The sequence below is a fragment of the Mustela lutreola genome, chromosome 1 (assembly GCF_030435805.1).
Source record: "Mustela lutreola isolate mMusLut2 chromosome 1, mMusLut2.pri, whole genome shotgun sequence".
In the NCBI taxonomy this organism is placed as follows: domain Eukaryota; kingdom Metazoa; phylum Chordata; class Mammalia; order Carnivora; family Mustelidae; genus Mustela; species Mustela lutreola.
In genome coordinates this window covers 285081111-285099116 of record NC_081290.1, presented here as the reverse complement: position 1 = coordinate 285099116, position 18006 = coordinate 285081111, and the positions used below count along the sequence as shown (strand labels likewise).

General features: G+C 62.7%; 2 protein-coding genes across 3 annotated transcripts; both read left to right on the top strand.

The window, feature by feature from the left end:
* Positions 1–929: 929 nt before the first annotated feature.
* On the top strand, positions 930–2766 carry CDK2AP2 (cyclin dependent kinase 2 associated protein 2). Of its 2 annotated transcripts, none has more exons than XM_059149474.1 (4): positions 930–1256; positions 1565–1665; positions 1753–1885; positions 2243–2766. In XM_059149474.1, the coding sequence occupies exons 1-4, from the start codon at positions 1175–1177 to the stop codon at positions 2308–2310; spliced, it is 384 nt and encodes a 127-aa protein (XP_059005457.1). In that variant the 5' UTR covers positions 930–1174; the 3' UTR covers positions 2311–2766. The 2 variants fall into 2 exon arrangements, with proteins under 2 accessions (XP_059005457.1, XP_059005467.1); XM_059149484.1 differs by lacking the exon at positions 930–1256 and adding an exon at positions 1263–1398.
* A 1163-nt stretch (positions 2767–3929) lies between these two features.
* PITPNM1 (phosphatidylinositol transfer protein membrane associated 1) lies at positions 3930–17419 on the top strand. Its single transcript, XM_059149438.1, has 24 exons — positions 3930–4117; positions 5079–5197; positions 6683–6897; positions 6988–7109; positions 7317–7541; positions 9021–9347; positions 9424–9519; positions 9602–9709; positions 10587–10648; positions 10749–10999; positions 11313–11502; positions 11604–11711; positions 11960–12117; positions 12204–12409; positions 12883–13053; positions 13717–13881; positions 14102–14250; positions 14357–14467; positions 14874–14990; positions 15158–15306; positions 15396–15545; positions 15645–15828; positions 16140–16268; positions 16913–17419. The coding sequence occupies exons 2-24, from the start codon at positions 5120–5122 to the stop codon at positions 17174–17176; spliced, it is 3735 nt and encodes a 1244-aa protein (XP_059005421.1). The 5' UTR covers positions 3930–4117; positions 5079–5119; the 3' UTR covers positions 17177–17419.
* Positions 17420–18006: the final 587 nt, after the last annotated feature.

The window sequence follows — 18006 nt, the reverse complement described above, 5'->3', positions numbered from 1 at the left end:
CCTGGGAGAAAGGGTTAGTGTTTGGAAGAGAGTCTAAGGTCTGGGGTCGTGAGGAATGAAATTTGAGGGGAGGGGCCTGGATGGAGAAATGGCCAGAAAGGAGCACAATGAAAACAGCTTCTTAGGAACTCGTTTATCCACACAACAACCCTGCGAGATAGTTATTATTAACGTCCGCATCTCGAAGACGGGGAAACGCAAGCGTACTGAGGTGGGTAACGTGCCCCAGGGGGAACCGCGGGCGGGGTGCTGTGAGACGCCAGCCATCACCCGGCGCTCTCACCCAGGACCGCCCGGTGCAGGCCCGGCGCGCGGCGAGTATTCAGCGAAGGTGAGCTGCTCCTGCTGTCGTAGGAGGCGCGGGCTCGGCGTCTCGCGGGACAGCTTGAGGGGTCTCTGAGGTCGCCCTCGGACCCAACCCCAGCCTGGACCGAGGGACGAGGCAAATGCGAAGAGGCGCGGCGGTAGCGTCGGCGACCGACCCGTTGCCATAGGAACAAACGGAGGCTTCAGGAGGGCGCATGCGCAGACCGGAGATAGGGGTGCTGAACCGGTGAAAGGTGACGTAAAAGCGCACGGGGTGAGACGCAGGGCTCCGAACGTCAAAGCCTCGCGTCCTCCGGCACTCAGAGCTGTGGAAAGGCGCGCTCGGCGGCGGCGGCGATAGCAGGCCCAGCTGGACCGACACCAGGAGATGCGAAGCTGACGCGCAAAGCAGCGCGAGCGAAACGTGAGGGCGGCGCCTGCGCCGGGAAGAGCCCTCCGCGCGTACCGCGGCGGTCCAGACCCGGGTCCCGGCTTCCGAGGCCCCGCCTCTCGGGCCTTGGGACTAATCGGATTGAGAGCGCGCCGGCCCGGACCGCGAACTCGCCAATTGCGTAGGGCGTCACCTACCGCCCAATCCGGAGCAGACAGGTGCGAGGTCCGAAAGGCGAAGACCAATCAGCAGCGGTTGCGGCCTGTTGGGGTCCGTCTTGGCCAATGAGGAGGCCCGAGTGACATCCTCACGCACCAATCGGGAGTGAGAGAGGATTCGTGCCCGCCCGCCCTTCCGGCCTGGGCTCTATTTACCAGGGGCGTGCGGCCGGTTTACCAATCAGAGCGCGGCTGAGCGGCCGAGCAGCCAACCCCGGAGGAGCGGCCGGCCGGCGTCCGCCGCACCCAAGAGTTGGGGATGTCCTACAAACCCATCGCCCCCGCCCCCAGCAGCACCCCCGGCTCCAGCACCCCTGGGCCCGGCACCCCGGTACCTACAGGTGAGGATCCAGCTCTGCCCCTGCTCGCCTGCCCCGGTGGTCGAGGTCGCGACGAGAAGACGGCCCGAGTTCTGCACCCCCGGGCCTGCCGCCTACCCTCGCGGAGCCTCAGTTTGCTGGCCTGTGAAGTGGGCGTGGTCACGTAAGGGCTAGTTGGTGGAGCGCAGGGGGAGGGGTTTGTCCCTGAAGTTGAGCGCCGGGAGTGAAGCATCCCTTTGGAGGGAATCGGGCGAATCCGGTCGGGGCCTTGGAACGCTGGGGAGAGGCGTCCCAGCCCCGCGCTGATCTCTTACTCGCTAATGTTGCAGCCGGAAGTGTCCCATCGCCATCGGGCTCGGTGCCGGGAGCCGCTGCCCCTTTCAGACCCCTGTTTAACGACTTTGGACCGCCCTCCATGGGCTATGTGCAGGTGAGTGGGGGCGAAGGTTTACGTATGGATGGGGACTGGAGGTCCCCTCGGGGCCCGAGCTCATCGCCCTGTCCTCTTTTGACATAGGCGATGAAGCCACCCGGAGCCCAGGGCTCCCAGAGCACCTACACAGACCTGCTGTCAGTCATAGAGGAGATGGGCAAAGAGATCCGGCCTACCTATGCCGGCAGCAAGAGCGCCATGGAGCGCCTGAAGAGAGGTGAGTGAGGCCTGCACCCTCCCTGTTCGGGAAGCTAACAGGACAGTCGCTCCTCAGGGAAGGAAGGACATCTGGAGGCCACTTGAGCCAAGCCTAGACGAGAGCCAGTGTCCACTATCCAGAGCAGTGTCTAGAATGGAATTAAAATTGAGTCAGTTTTCGGGGAAGGACCAGGACATTTGTCTTTAGATTTAAGGATTAGCCAAACCGCTCTTTTCACTGGGTCCCTCATTAGATTATAGTCCTGGTCCTGGGGTGAGGACCAGGGAGGAGGTGAGGAGGGAGGGGTCTTCCTCTGGAGGGTGGGGGTAGGACTGTGGAGGGTCGCTGCATGTTCCTTGCCCGCCCCCACCTCAGGCATCATCCATGCCCGGGCCCTAGTCAGAGAGTGCCTGGCAGAGACAGAGCGGAACGCCCGCACGTAACAGGACGCAAGTCCGCCACCGCGTCTGGACCTTTCCTGGCCACTGCAGAGCACCTGCTTCTCCCTGGCCTTCACCCCGAGTTGCACTTCCCAACCTGGGCTTCCTGTCCTGTGTCCCTTGGTGGGTGCCCTCCAGGAACGAGGGGGCGGCTCTCACTCCAGTCCACAGCACTGATTGGGACTCTATCAAGAGTCAGCAGCGAGGTCACTGTGAGCCCCACCCATGACCTGCCAACAGTGTTGATCCAGCTGGAGCTTGCTCTTTCTGTGGCCCCCACCACTCAGCACTTACCCAGGACTTCCACCACTTTTCCCAGACTCCTCCCCGAGCAGGGCCTCCGAAGGCCTGTCACCTCCCTGCCTTGTTTCCTGGGCCATAGCGACTCTTTTTTCAGTGTCTTTTGCTAAACACACCCTTTTTGTATAAATAAAAGATAATTTGGAGTTGTTCTCTCTACCTCTTAGTCTTTCTGAGTGTGGTACTTCTCAGCCAGGAAGAAATTGGGAAAGGGGAAACTCCGGGAGGGGAAAGGGGCGGTGCAGTGGTGGGAGAGAGAGGGTCCCTGAGCCTGGCCTTGCCCGGCCCTTGCTTTCCATTGACTTGGGTGGGGACCCTGCCCGGCTCCAGCCCTCAGCCTTCCCAGTTTTTAGTGGAAAGGGGCTGAGCTCCAGTAGCTGAGAGCCGTCCCCTCCTACACGTGCTGCCACCAGGGGGCAGCGCAAGGCCTTTGCAGCCTCCACAGCTGGAGGGCACTGTGGCCAGCCTGGGCCTGGAGGGTTCTTTGGATTGGCAGTCATGCTCGGCAGGGTGGAAATGTCAGTTCATATAAGGCAGGCCCTCACATGCCTTAATGCCCTAACGTCTTAAACTCCGAGTCAGCCCTGGGAGGCTCTGAATACATCCTGACCTCTCAGAGGAGAGGGGGTACTGCTGCCTCCTTCTCCCCAGCACGTGGGAAGCAGAGCCAAGGGGAGAGGACTGGCTTCCAGCAGGGGTGAGACCCAGCTCGGTACTGCCATCCCAGCACCTACTAGCTGGCTGGGTGTGGTCCAATGAGCCCAGCCCTCAGGTGTCTCAGCCTTTGCCCGGGGTCTGGTTGGCCAGACTTGTGGACCCGGAAGGCATCAGTGGGAAGTCATGGGGCCCCATTCAGGGGCCAGACCGAGGATTCAGAGTGACTGCAACTCTCTGCCTGAATGTGTAGCTGAATGACCCTAGAAGCCTGGGGCACTGGAACCCCGGCCCCTCAGAAGAGGCAAGCCTTAGACCAGCGACTTCTTGCCAGACTTTGCGGGCTGGGGCATTTCCCCTACCCTGGGTCTCAGGTTCGAGGGCTGGGGAGAATGGGGGTGGGGTCCTGCCATATTTCCATGGCCCCCGGCGGGGCTGGGCGAGGGTGGGGAAGGGAACTATGAGAGCTTAGGGGATCCCAGAGTAGAGGGAGTAAAAAAGCGTCAGCGATCGGAGAACTGCCTCTTCCCCGGCCGGCTTGGGGAAGGAAGGCGGGGGCCGCCCTCCTCCGCCGCCGCGGGCGGGGCCGCCGGGACCCCGCAGGAGGGGGGAGGGCCAGCCGGGCCCAGGAAAGGGGCGGGGCGGCCGCAGTGACGCGGCGGGCCTCGGGGAGGGCCGGCAGGGGCGCCGGCGGGCGGACCCGGAGGAAGGTCGGGGCCATGGGCCCTCGCTGCGCCTCCAGAGGGTCCGGCCACTGCTGGAACCCGAGGCTGGGGCCGGGGGCGCTCCGGGCTCCGAACCACGGCCCGTCCGCCCCCGCCCGTACCGGGTGAGGGGTGCCCGCCCTAAACTAGAGGTGAGCCGGGACGTTGGCGGGCGGGCCAAGAGCACGGCAGGGGACGGGGACGCCGGGGAGCAGAGGGAAGTGGGGACAATGGGGCCTCTCGCCTGTTCGCTGGGTGCGAGGTGGGGAGGTGGAGGGGTGCCCGCAGCGGAACCGGGGCGCAGGTGGACGGAGCGGGTCTCCCAGGGTGGGGGCCCGTGGGATACCCAGTGGAGCCACTCTTGCCTCAGCCCGAAGAGGGGTCAACCCCGGGAAGGATGATGGGGTAGCTGCATAGACGAGTGCCAGGGGTCCAGGAAGGATGCTGAGGAGGGGAAGTCGAGGACTGGGCTGCGGGCCAGGATAGGGAAGGCAGATCTGGGGGTCGGAGGGGTTAGTTATGTGGTCCTGGAAGGTGGGTTCAGATGCGAGGGGTGGGGAACACTGACAGACGCTCAGAGGAGGGGCGCACGGAACTGCTCTGCGGAGAGACACCCCGGGGGCCAAGGTTCTAAATGGTTGTCCGAGAGTGGGGGACATGCGACCCCGCCAAGTAGGGGAAACGGGGTGCAGGGGGCGGACCCCCAGGGGCTGGTCGTGGAAGGCGGGCCAGGAAGGAGGGAACGGTGGCTCCTGGGGGTGGGTCCCCGAGAGATTTGGAGGGGGCTCGGGCCACGGCCGCCGCTGGAGAGGCGAAGGTGGCCCGTTAGCCGGCCGGCCCGCGCCCGCCGTTCCGGGGGGCCCGCGTCAGCGCGCGGTTGCCATGGGGACGGGCGGGCGGGGGACGGGGGCTGCGCGGAAAAGAGGTCAGCGCTCAGCCTCGCTGCGGCTCGCGGTCCCCGGCGGCGCTAGCGGCAGCGCTGGGCTCGCCTCTGCCTCCCCGGTAACGGGCCCAGGCATGGGGTCCCGCGGCCCGAGCCCTCCGGCCCGTGCGCAGGGCTCGGGGCCGCGCGCCGCCGCCCCGCACTGACTGCCGCGCCGTGCCCTGCGCCAGGCGGAGCGGAGGCCGCGCGCGGCCGGCCGAGCACCTTCAGGATGCTCATCAAGGAGTACCACATTCTGCTGCCCATGAGCCTGGATGAGTACCAGGTGGCCCAGCTCTACATGATCCAGGTGAGGACGTGGGAAGCAGGAGACCAAGGGGGCCACACTTCATGATGGGGTAGTGGCAGGCGCGCGCAGGCCGCACCTGGGACGACGGGTGGGCCCAGTTCAACCCCCATCAACCCCGCTCTGGGGCTTGCAAGGACTCAGAGCCTAGGGGAGTACAGAGAAATCCCCCTTCCAGTGCAGGGGGTGGGGAGGGGGCGGCTGTGGGGAAAGGGGCAGAAGGGCCTAGCGGTGCCTCCCCATCCCCCAAGTGCTTGGCCCCTGGTTGATGCTCAGCCCACTTCTGATCTCCTTTAATCCTCCTTAGAATCGTAACCCCTTGCGGGAGGGAAAGGAGTGCATGAGCAGGCAAGAATGAGAGGCAGGGAGCCAGGAAGGGCGCCAGGTGGTAGAGAAGCCTGGGAGGGGGGTCTCCAGAGGGTGCAGGATCCTTACAACCCCTGGTGGTCAGGGAGATGGGAATGAGGGTCAGACCCCAAAACTGTGACAGAGAGGGGCAGGCAGAGACCCAAGAGGGTGAGATAGGGTCCAGGCTTGGGAAGAAGAATGCAGGGAGGCGGGCTCTCAGGGAGGGAAAACGGTCCAGGGCCTCGGGAGGCCTGTGTTCCCCAGAAATGAGGGTTAGGGTCTCAAGAGGCAAAACGGCCAGGATCTGGCCTCAGAGGGTTGAGTGGGCCGAGTTCAGGCTCCGGAGCTATAAACGGGCAGGATATGAGTGCTCTTAAGCTACAAGGGGTGTGGCGGGAGCTGGTATTGGGGTCCCAGAGAGGGAGGGGACTGGGGTCAGGTTCTCAGAGAAGTGCAGATCCCCTTTACTGTCCTGGATTCTTCCAGGCCACCCTCTAGGGCCTCCTTGCTGCCCCTGGAGCACAGGAGGCACACTCCTGCCTCAGAAGCTTCTGTTGGCATCCCCCCCCCCCCCCGCCTGGACTAGTTCCCCCCAGCCCCCATCCGCACCCCACATCTACCTCCCCCACTTCAACTCATATTACATTCATACTGTCAGATCACGTTATCTTCTCCGTGAGGCTCTCCCTGATCATCCTGTCATAATCGTAATCCCAACCCGATATCCCTGACCCTAGCCGACACTTCCTTCTTCCCATAACATTTACCCCTTCTAACATACCATGTCCTTGGCTTCTGTTAAGTTCCTCTCTGCACTGGGACGGAAGTCCCACAGGACAGGCAGGGATCTTTGGTCCTCAACAGCAGGTCCTAGTTAATGTAATCCCAATATGCCTAGAACAGAGCAGATGCGTGAATGAGTGCCGGGCTGCAGGCCCCATGGAGGACTGGACAGCAGCTGTGGTCCTGACCCCCCCGGGAACTGCAGCGGACCAGGGTCGGGTTTCGGGGAGGTGGAAAGGGTGGGGTTAGGGCTCTGGCACTGTGCAGGGGGCCAGGCTGAGCTGGGGACCGCAGGGAGCTCAGCAGGGGGGCTGAGCTGCCCTTTCTGCTCTGCCCGCTCCCCCCTCCCTGGTGCAGAAAAAGAGCCGGGAGGAGTCCAGCGGTGAGGGCAGTGGAGTGGAGATCCTGGCCAACCGGCCCTACACCGATGGGCCCGGCGGCAGTGGGCAGTACACACACAAGGTGTACCACGTGGGCTCCCACATCCCAGGCTGGTTCCGGGCACTGCTGCCCAAGGCTGCCCTGCAAGTGGAAGAGGAATCCTGGAATGCCTACCCTTACACCCGAACACGGTGAGTGGGGGGAGCGCAGGCCTGGAGTGACAAGAAGGAGAGCAGCCCTGGTGGGCACAGTAGTGACCATGACCCCTGCCCTGTGCCCAGGTACACCTGCCCCTTTGTGGAGAAATTCTCCATTGAAATAGAGACCTATTACCTGCCTGATGGTGGGCAGCAGCCCAACGTCTTCAACCTGAGTGGAGCTGAGAGGAGACAGCGCATCCTGGGTGAGGCCCGGGGCCAGTGGGGGGGACTCCGAAGCCCCTCTCAGGCCACCTGCCACCTCAGTGGGCAGCCCCCGACAAGTCACAGGCTCTCTCCTGGCCTCGGCTTCCTGGCCATGGAAGGCTGCCCTCCCCATCCCAGGGCAGGGAAGGCGGGGAGGGGGCTGGTGTGACCCAGTGCCACTGGAACTCACCCCCCCCCCCACGCAGACACCATAGACATCGTGCGGGATGCAGTGGCCCCAGGAGAGTACAAAGCAGAAGAGGACCCTCGGCTGTATCGCTCGGCCAAGACCGGCCGAGGACCGCTGGCTGATGACTGGGCGCGCACAGCGGCCCAAACAGGGCCCCTCATGTGTGCCTATAAGCTGTGCAAGGTTGAGTTCCGCTACTGGGGCATGCAGGCCAAGATCGAGCAGTTCATCCACGATGTTGGTGAGCACCCCGCTGTAGGAGGCTCCCTTGGCCCAGCACGCACCAGACCCCCACGCCCTGTGTTTGAGCCAGGAATGATCCCAGGCTACTGGGGACGCAGAAACAAAAAGGCATCATTTCCATCCGATATTGCACTGAAACAGAAGGGAGCAGGCCAGCCCAGCTGGGGTTCAGGGGGACCTGGCCTTGAGGCATAGGTAAGAGTCAGGAGGGCAAGAAGCTGGGGACATGACCTCTGAGGTCCACGCGGGCTCTGACATTCAGAGAGGCTGCTTTTCATCCCTTAAGCTTCCAGGGTTCTCCAATGTTCTGTGGATCAAGGGAGACTTAGAAGCTGTCAAAAGGGTCAGCAGCCCTAACCAGCAACACACACAAGTACAGCCTAAGCCTGGGGCTCTGCCATCATTCTTGGGGTCCCTCCCACTCCCAGCTCCCATGGCCCCATGCTCTGGCCCTGGATCCAGGAGTCCTGTTTCTAACCCTACAGTGCCTGCAGCTCAGCCCCGCCCTATACCCCAGTTCTGACAGTGGACCGCCTGCTGGTAGGGAAATCCTCAGATGGGGCGTCCAGGGGTCTGGGCTCCATGGGACCTCCAGTGAGCCGCTTCAGGTCTCTGCACCTTAGTTCTCCCTTCTATGAGCGAGCAGGAGGCTGGGCCAGGCATTAAGAACAGGCATTAAGAACCGTCCACAACATGGGAGGGGCCTGGCTAATCACTTAATCCTGCCAGGATTTCTTTAACCCCCATGACACCCCTGCAAGGTAAGAACCACTAGTCCCATTTTACAAACCAGATGAGGAAATTTAGCTTAGAGAATAGTAGAGGCTCCATGGCTTGCATTTGTAAAAATACCAGAAAGCACAAATAAGAAAATGAAATCACCCACATGGAACCGCTGGTAAGATTCTGATCGATTTCCTTCCAGAAGTTTCTAATTATAATCCAACCATTATTAGTTTATCTCCTAGGTATTGAAGTTTCTAACTTTATTCCTCTGCTTCAGATGAAAATATCCCAGAATGGGTATCATCTTTCACTACAAACTTCATTAAGTGCCAACACTTCCATTAACTATTAACACCTTCATTAACTATCAACAATTTCATTAACTGTTAATGCCTAATTGTCAGCTCCTCTGAAGAAGTCAGCAGGCAGCTAGTGAGAAAGGCAGCAAGAAGCCTTGGCCCCAGCTTCCCAGGTGGTCGGCATTGGGTTTGTGCTCAGAGCTGGGGTGTCCAGAGGGATAAAAGAGGCAGGGATGGAGGGAGGGGGTGGAGCCAGAAGACAAATGCGCCAGTTTCTATTCCCATCTCCCAGAGGGCCCTCACCCTGCCCTACTTTATGGCTCCGGGTGGGTAGTGTGCCCAGGGCAGCCATCACCAGTGTAGAGGACTGGGCTTGTGGCTACCCCGTGGCAGCGGCAGGGAAACTCACACTCGGGGGGAGGGCTATGGTTCTGATGCCTGGGCACTTGCAGGTCTGCGGCGGGTGATGTTACGGGCCCACCGCCAGGCCTGGTGCTGGCAGGATGAATGGACAGAGCTGAGCATGGCTGACATCCGGGCGCTGGAGGAAGAGACCGCCCGCATGCTGGCACAGCGCATGGCCAAATGCAACTCAAGCAGTGAGGGGCCGGAGGCCCAGGCCCCGGGGAAGCCTAGTGTTGAGGCCCGGGCTGCGGCCAGCCATGCTGGCACCCCCGACGGGCCTGAGGCACCCTCCGGCCCCGACGGCTCACCTGATGCCAGTTTCGGCAAGCAGTGGTCCTCCTCCTCCCGTTCCTCCTACTCATCCCAGCACGGAGGTGAGGCTGGGGCCCAGAGGCGGGAAGGAGCCACCCTCAGGCCGGAGGCCCAGGCTGAGGGGATATGGCCCTGCAGGGGGCGTGTCTCCCCAGAGCTTGTCTGAGTGGCGCATGCAGAACATCGCCCGGGACTCCGAGAACAGCTCCGAGGACGAGTTCTTTGATGCCCATGGTCAGCACCACAGCCCTGCCGGGGGTGGGGGTGTCCCTGAGTGGCTGCCACTGCCCCGTGACACAGCCCCTCGTCCTTTCAGAAGGCTTCTCGGACAGTGACGAGGTCTTCCCCAAGGAGATGACCAAGTGGAACTCCAACGACTTCATCGACGCCTTCGCCTCCCCCGTGGAGGCCGAGGGGACACCAGGTAAAGACTGCCGGCCACCAGCACCCTGTATGCCTTGGACGCTCAGAGAGCCACGCGATCTTAAGCTTAACGGGGTCCTGAATCGAAAGTCAGTCCAGAGAGGGTGCTCATAGTGAGTGGAGGAGGGGTGGACAGACGGATGGTTAGACTGTATTCCAAGTTCAGACAGAGCCCAAAACATGAAGGAATTAATCTGGAGTCCAGGAAGCCTTCACGTGGGAGGTGATGTCTAAGCGGGAATTTTTTTTTTTTTTTTTAAGATTTTATTTATTTGACGGAGAGAGAGACAGCGAGAGAGAAGGAACACAAGCAGGGGGAGTGGGAGAGGGAGAAGCAGGCTTCCCGCCCAGCAGGGAGCCTGATGCAGGGCTGGAACTTAGAACCCTGCGATCATGACCTAAGCTAAAGGCAGGCGCATAACAACTAAGCCACCCAGGCACCCCGTCTAGGCGGGATTTTGAAGGATTGGACTAGCTCTGTCTAACAGAACTTTCTGCAATGATGGAAATGTTCTAGCTACTGGCCGCATGTGGTTTCTAAGTACTTGAAATGTGGCTAGTGAGACCAAGGCGCAGAATTTTGTACTGTATTGCATTTTAATTTATTTCAGTTTAAATAGGCACACGTGGCTGGTGGCTACTGTATGGGACAGGGCAGGATTAGAGCACTGTGGGGAGAGGCGTCCCTGAGAGTAGCAGGACCAGCATGTGCAAAGGCCCAGAAATGTGAAATGACCCATGAGAGCCTGATGAGGGAGGACAGAGGAAGATGGGGGGGTTGCTTGGGCAGACAGCGAAGCAGGGGTACAGGGAGTGCCACACGGAGGGAACCCCACAGGTGCCTCAGCCTCCTTCCCTCGCTTCCCCATGTCCTACAGACCCTGGAACTGAGGCCACCAAAGACACTGGGGATGGGGCCCGAGCACCCAGGGACTCAGAGGTGAGTTTGGTCAGCTACCCCACATCTGCATTCTGCCCCTCCCTGCCCACCAGGCAGGCTACTGGTCTGACACACCTGGCACCCCACTGTGCCCCCACAGGGCCCAGACGGAGCCGGGGAGCTGGGGGCCGAGGCATGCGCAGTGCACGCCCTCTTCCTCATCCTGCACAGCGGCAACATCCTGGACTCGGGCCCCGGAGATGCCAACTCTAAGCAGGCAGACGTGCAGACCCTGAGCCTGGCCTTTGAGGCTGTCACACGAGTCCACTTCCCCGAGGCCTTGGGCCACGTGGCACTGCGTCTGGTGCCCTGCCCACCCATCTGCGCTGCTGCCTATGCCCTTGTCTCCAAGTACTGGTCAGGGGTTGAAGGGTGGGGGGCAGCCAGGGTCTCCAAGGTGCAGATCGCATGGGGCTCCCGGGACCAAAGAGGGCCCACGAGGAAAGGGGGAGGAGGCCAGGAAGCCGACCACTGGGCCCGTCGCCCACCCAGCCCAACTCCAGTTTCTAGTCAATGGTTCCATCACAAGGGCCCCTTGGGTGCTGTTGCTTCCCACAAAGGCTCCCCACAGTGCTAGGACTTGCCACCAGGCCAAGGGGATTTGGAGGGGGGCAGTGGAGGGGCTAGCGGCCCTCCCACCCACCCACCACCCCTCCTCCCACAGCCTGAGCCCCTACAGCCACGACGGCGACAGCCTGTCCCGCTCCCAGGACCACATTCCACTGGCTGCGCTGCCACTGCTGGCCACCTCGTCCTCCCGATACCAGGGCGCTGTGGCCACTGTCATCGCCCGCACCAACCAGGCCTATGCTGCCTTCCTGCGCTCAGCTGAGGGGGCTGGCTTCTGCGGGCAGGTCAGGCCTTAGGGATGTCCCTGGGAAGCTTGCTGCTGAAGCCCCCCCATCTGCCGGCCTCGGCTGCAGCCCCTCCTGAGGGCGCCACTCTCCCCGCGCAGGTGGTGCTGATTGGAGACGGCGTCGGTGGGATCCTGGGCTTCGACGCCCTCTGCCACAGTGCCAGCGTGGGCACGGGGAGCCGGGGCAGCAGCCGCCGTGGGAGCATGGTCAGTGGGGCCGAGCCCTGCCTGCTTGGGAGGCGGGTGTCTCGCCAGCTCTAGGTCTCTGTCCCCCGCAAAATGACTTCTCTTCAGGCAGCTCCCCTGCTGCCTTGTGCTGTCCCCTCTTGGGCTCTGCCCCGAGTTCTTTCCTGGAGGCCCTGTCCAACCCCCAAGCCTCTCTCCTCACTTCCAAATCAGTAGAAATTGAATCACCTCCAACCCTAAGGATATTTCTGTCCCCTATTTTTGTCTAGACCAATGAGCTGCTCTCCCCGGAGGTCGGCCCAGTGCGGGACCCCCTGGCAGATGGGGTGGAAGGGCTGGGCCGGGCCAGCCCAGAACCCTCAGTCCTGCCTGCCCAGCGCACCCCCAGTGACATGACCAGTCCTGAGCCCGAGGGCCCTCAGAACAGGTGACACGTCTGTGCCATAACCCACACCCTGGGCTCGTGCTGGGCTGTGGAGGCAGTGGCACTGAGCACCCCTCCCCCCGCCCCAGCCTGCAGGCAGCCCCCCCAACCACCTCCTCCGGGGACCCCAGGCGGGCAAGCACAGCCTCCTGCCCACCTGCTGCCACTTCTGAGGCTCCCGATGGCCCCACCAGCGCTGCCCGCCTTGACTTCAAGGTCTCCGGCTTCTTCCTCTTTGGCTCCCCGCTGGGCCTGGTGCTGGCTTTGCGCAAAACCGTGATGCCCGCCTTGGAGGGTGAGCCCTCGCCTCGGGCTGGGGGTGGGAGCCGCACCTTCTCCTCCATCTGCCCCCCCAGCTCTTTTGTTCCCCGTGAGATGCTGGCAGTACTGCCACACCCCACTGTACCAACTAAGATGCTGGCTAGAGAAGGGGAACCTGAGGCCCAGAAAGAAGGGACTTGCCAAGGCCAAGTTTCCCTAAGTGTACCAGGAGGGACTCAAGCCCATTCACGATGCTCCACTTGAGAAGGGCTCTGACAGGCAGGGGAAATACGTCATCCCGAATCACGTCGGCAGATAAAGGGTCTCATCTCTTCTTAGCTGAGACACCCTGTGTCACTTTCCCCGGACCCTGGTAACCTCCGGGGGAGTGCAGTTTGGAAAGTGCTGGCTCTGGGTCACATAGCCCATCAGGTGCTGCGTCCCACACCCCCTGCCTCCCAGTATGCCCAGCTGAACCTCCTCCTTCCTTCATCTTCTGGGTTCCAGTGGCCCAGATGCGCCCGGCCTGTGAGCAGATCTACAACCTCTTCCACGCGGCCGACCCCTGCGCCTCCCGCCTTGAGCCCCTGCTGGCCCCCAAGTTCCAAGCTATCGCCCCACTGGCCGTGCCCCGCTACCAGAAGTTTCCCCTGGGAGATGGCTCATCCCTGCTGTTGGGTATGCCCCCGGCCAAGATAAAGGGGAGAAGCGGGGGCAGCAACCGAGAGCGATGGGAATGGACTCCCCTCCCCCAAGAAGACATGAGCTGGTTCCTCCATCACTGATGAGCTCTCATGTCACCAATCCCCAGACCACAGAGGCCCTTTGGGAGGTCTGGATCCCCAAGACCCTCTGACATTCTCTGCCAAGGAGCAGGGGGCAGTAGGGATGGCTGGGCTAGAGAGAGGAGCCGGTGGCGCTGGGGAGCTAGTGTCTGGGAGCGGCTGCAGTGAGGGGGACTGCCGGATCTGCGTGGAGGGGTGCACAGCTTATCCATATACACTTGTGTTCATGTATCATTGTGGGGCACATACCCATAGGCATGCGAGTGGGTACCCATGTGGCCCCACAAGACAAATAGGCTTGTGTTGGAGTGGTAGAAGCAGACGTTCTGAAAGGAATACAAATGGGCCGTCAGCGGGAGCTAAGAGGAGACAAGGCCCCCACTCTTCATTTCCACCTAATTGTGGGGCACTTCAGCCTCAGCCAAGACCTGACTGGGAAGGGCTGGCAGGGGAGATGGTGGAGTGTGGGGGGCCCAGCTGCCTTGGAAGCCCTAGGTGGGAAGACAGGAGGGCAGCCCGGCTGGGACCGCGGCTCATATTGGCCCATCTCCTCTAGCTGACACTCTGCAGACACACTCAGGCCTCTTTCTGGAAGAGCTGGAGATGCTGGTGCCCTCAACACCCACCTCTGCCAGTGGTGCCTTCTGGAAGGGCAGTGAGTTAGGCTCCGATCCACCCGCCCAGCCAGCTGCCCCCAGCACCACCAGTGAGGTGGTTAAGAGTAAGTCAACCAGCCACCCTGCCACCGGGGTGACACTTCTACCTCCGGAAGCCCAGCTGAAACACCCTTGCCCTGGGATGAGAGGGCCCTAGCACCCAACCTTGGACTTGGCACAGAGCAGGCTTGGCAGGAAGGAGGGAGGAAAGAGCACCCGGGGGCCAGACACGTGGGCACGAGGTGGGAGGCCACCCCTGACTCACTGCCCAACGTGGCCGTGCAGTCCTCGAGCGCTGGTGGGGGACGAAGCGGATTGACTACTCACTCTACTGCCCCGAGGCGCTCACCGCCTTCCCCACGGTCACGCTGCCCCACCTCTTCCACGCCAGCTACTGGGAGTCGGCTGATGTGGTGGCCTTCATCCTGCGCCAGGTGGGCTCGGGGATACGGGGTGGGAGATGAGAACTGGACCAGGGGAGCCGTGGGCCAGGGGAGGCGCAGCCCCAGGTTCCCTGTTCACGTGGCCCCACGTGCACAGGTGATCGAGAAGGAGCAGCCGCAGCTGACGGAATGCGAGGAGCCGTCCATCTACAGCCCGGCCTTCCCCAGGGAGAAGTGGCAGCGCAAACGCACGCAGGTCAAGATCCGGGTATGTGCCCTGCCCCTCACGTCCTGAGCGGCCAGACCCTGCTGTCTCTCCGCAACATCCCCGCCCAGCACCTTCCCAGGTGCTGCCCCTCCCTCTGCAGTCCTGGCCCCGCCTCCTCGAGCCTCGGCCCCGCCCCTGGAGACTGGGAATCTCCTCCCCTTCCTTCGGGAATTGGGACATCGGATCTCCGCTCTCCTACCGAACCTTATTGACCCTCTGAATCCCGCCCTGTCACGGCTCCGTCCCCTGGGAGCCGCAGTTGACACGCATCCCCGACCTCAGGTCGGGTCGGAAAAGCGCCCACCACTTGGGCCTCGCCCCTGCCTGGGCGCGGGTCCCCCACAACAGCTCCTCCGGCATCCCGGTCCGGGCTGGGCTGCGGGCTCACGCCGTCTCCTCCCGCCAGAACGTCACTTCCAACCACCGGGCAAGCGACACGGTCGTGTGCGAGGGCCGCCCCCAGGTGCTGAACGGGCGCTTCATGTACGGGCCCCTGGACGTGGTGACGCTCACGGGAGAGAAGGTCAGGACACAGCGGCCTGGGCCCGGGCGCACCCGCGCCTGTCGAGCCGACCTCGCCCACAGGAACTCTTGGTCCCTCCACCCCCGACGGCAGCCCGCCCAGACCCTCCTCCGCTCAGGGTCCGGGGGTGCGTGGGGTTGAGGCCCACGGGCTGTTCTCCCCATCAGGTGGACGTCTACATCATGACACAGCCACTGTCAGGCAAGTGGATCCACTTCGGCACTGAGGTCACGAACAGCTCCGGCCGCCTCACCTTCCCAGTGCCCCTCGAGCGCGCGCTGGGCATCGGCGTCTACCCGGTGCGCATGGTGGTCAGGTGAGCGCCGGGCGGGCCGGGCTTCCGCGGGCTGGGGCTCTGCCGAGCCTCGCCCGCCCCATGCCGCTCACCCCATACGTGGGCCACAGGGGCGACCACACGTACGCCGAGTGCTGCCTGACCGTGGTGGCCCGCGGCACCGAGGCTGTGGTCTTCAGCATTGACGGCTCCTTCACTGCCAGCGTCTCCATCATGGGCAGTGACCCGAAGGTGCGCGCCGGCGCTGTGGACGTGGTCAGGTAGGAGCAGCAACACCCCCCCGCCCCCACGCTGGCTGCGGTGACCAGCTGCACCCCCGCACCCCCGCCGGTGGAGCTGACCTCCACCCCATCCTGCAGGCACTGGCAGGACGCCGGCTACCTGATCGTCTACGTAACCGGCCGGCCGGACATGCAGAAGCACCGCGTGGTGGCCTGGCTGTCGCAGCACAACTTTCCTCACGGCGTTGTCTCCTTCTGTGATGGCCTCACCCACGACCCACTGCGCCAAAAGGCGATGTTTCTGCAGAGCCTGGTGCAGGAGGTGAGGCTGGGAAAGGGAAGGGGGAGGGGAGGGCCCGGCTCCGCCCCCTCCCTGGGCAATAGGACTTGCAGAAGCCCACCCGGTCCCACCCTCACGGCCGGGGACCCTAACTGGCTGGAGAAGGCCCTATGGCCCCGCCTCCTAGTGGTCTGAGAAGCCCCTAGTCCTCTCCACCCACTCGGCTAGCTCAGGGACCTGATGATGGGACCCTGTGGCCCCGCCTCTGTCCGACCACTCCCACCCTCAATACCCTCTAACTCCGGAGGCCTGGCGGATGCACCAGGATGGTTGACTGGCCTCTCCCAACACAGGTGGAACTGAACATTGTAGCTGGCTATGGATCCCCCAAAGATGTGGCCGTGTATGCAGCGCTGGGCCTGCCCCCGAGCCAGACCTACATCGTGGGCCGCGCGGTGCGGAAGCTGCAAGCTCAGTGCCAGGTGAGGGCCCAGGGAAGGCTGGGACTGGGCTGTCGGCGGGCAGCAGAGCCTGGGTCCCAGGCCACCAGGACCACCTGTGCTATGAGGGGACCACTCTAAAAGAGCCAGCTGGCCTCAGGGGACTGGGCTCCTCCTAGGACAGGGACGTGAACAGCTTGGAGCTGCTGGGCAGGCCAGGATGGATGACAGAGGTGGAGTGTGTCCAAGACCTTGAGCGCAGGTTCCCTCTGGCTTGGCCCTGGGCATGGACCTTGAGCTTTGTGAGCCCCAATTTCCTGTCTGTAGAACGGAAATGCTGGACTGGTACCAAGCTCCCCAGCTCTCAGGGACATCACAAAATATGCCCAGGGCTGGGAACAAAGCAAGCGCTTACTGAATGTCAGTTGCTGTTCTTTCCCGCCAAGACCTCAGGAAACTGAAGGCCAGAGAGGCGCAGAGCGAGGAGGAAAGCCGGGGCGCTCTGGCTGCCAATCTGGGGTTCCAGCTGCTGAGAGGAGGCTCTGGGTCAGACTGTGCCCAGCCTAGAATGCTGCCAGCACTGCCCCTGGAGCCTGCGTGGGGTGGGGGTGGGGGGTCCACAGGCAAGGGGTGCATGTGAGTCTGAGACCAGCCATGCCCTCATCCCTGCCCACTTCTGCCCACAGTTCCTGTCAGATGGCTACGTAGCCCACCTGGGCCAGCTGGAGGCAGGCTCCCACCCTCATGCCCCCACGGGACCCTCCAGGGCCGCCCTGGCCAAGAGCAGCTACGGCGGGGCTGCCCCCGTGGACTTCCTGCGCAAGCAGAGCCAGCTGCTTCGCTCCAGGGGCCCCAGCCAGGTGGAGCGGGAGGGCCCGGGGACACCGCCCACCACCCTGGCCAGAGGCAAGGCCCGGAGCATCAGCCTCAAGTTGGACAGCGAAGAGTGAGGCCCGCACTCGGATGGCCCTGAGTTATTTATTCATGGACGCGAGGGGCCCAGGTGGCACGTGCCAGGGATTGGGGGGCCCTCAGCCCCCCAACCCCACAAACTGCATCTTTCTCTGCCCCTCAGTATTACTTCCCTTTCATGTCGGGGGCACCTAGCCTCGGTGGGGGAGGAGGGAGTGGCAAGGGCCCGGAGGCTTTTCCAGCGTGTGCAAATCTATGGAAATAAACCACCTGTAACCCACTGACCGCTCACCTGCCGGGCACCGCAGCGCAGCCGAGCCCAGGTTCCAGTTTGATGGGGACACCGAAGGGCCCAGAGGGGCCAGGATGCGCCCAGGGTCATAGAATGGGTTAGGGGCAAGGCCAGGTTGGGTGCCCAGGCCTTGGAGGTCTTCTGGAGGATTCTGTCCTCCCTTCTACCGGAGGCCTCCTCCTGAATGGTCAGGCCACTGCACCCCACCCTCCCGCCCTGGGTCAGCCCTTCAGTTCACAGGGGCCCAGACAGCTTCTGGCTGACACCTCTGCGTCCAGAAGCAGAGACCACGGGACCAGAGGCTGGAGGGGAGCTACGCTAGGGGACCCTCCCAGCTGTGCCTCTGTCTCCCCCTGAAGACTGAAGGCCCCCGGGCACTTGGGCCCTGGCCAGCAGAAAACACTTCCTTTGAGACAAAGATCCTCCTCCTCATCTCTGTTGGGGACACTGAGGCCCAGAGAGGTCTTGGAGCTGGTAAATGGGAAGCTTGGATCAGAACCCTAAGCCTCTGCCTCCCCAAACCACCTGAGTACCAGGAAATGCAAGGTGATCAGCCCGGTTCCCCCAATGGATCAG

Excerpts from the sequence above, each read along its gene's own strand:
- CDK2AP2 (XM_059149474.1), top strand. The coding sequence starts at position 1,175 with ATGTCCTACAAACCCATCGCCCCCGCCCCCAGCAGCACCCCCGGCTCC. Across the intron at positions 1,257-1,564 it reads CGGCACCCCGGTACCTACAG|CCGGAAGTGTCCCATCGCCA; the intron begins GTGAGGATCCAG and ends CTAATGTTGCAG. Across the intron at positions 1,666-1,752 it reads CCTCCATGGGCTATGTGCAG|GCGATGAAGCCACCCGGAGC; the intron begins GTGAGTGGGGGC and ends CTTTTGACATAG.
- PITPNM1 (XM_059149438.1), top strand. The coding sequence starts at position 5,120 with ATGCTCATCAAGGAGTACCACATTCTGCTGCCCATGAGCCTGGATGAG. Across the intron at positions 7,110-7,316 it reads GAGGAGACAGCGCATCCTGG|ACACCATAGACATCGTGCGG; the intron begins GTGAGGCCCGGG and ends CCCCCCACGCAG. Across the intron at positions 15,546-15,644 it reads GGCGCTGTGGACGTGGTCAG|GCACTGGCAGGACGCCGGCT; the intron begins GTAGGAGCAGCA and ends CCCATCCTGCAG.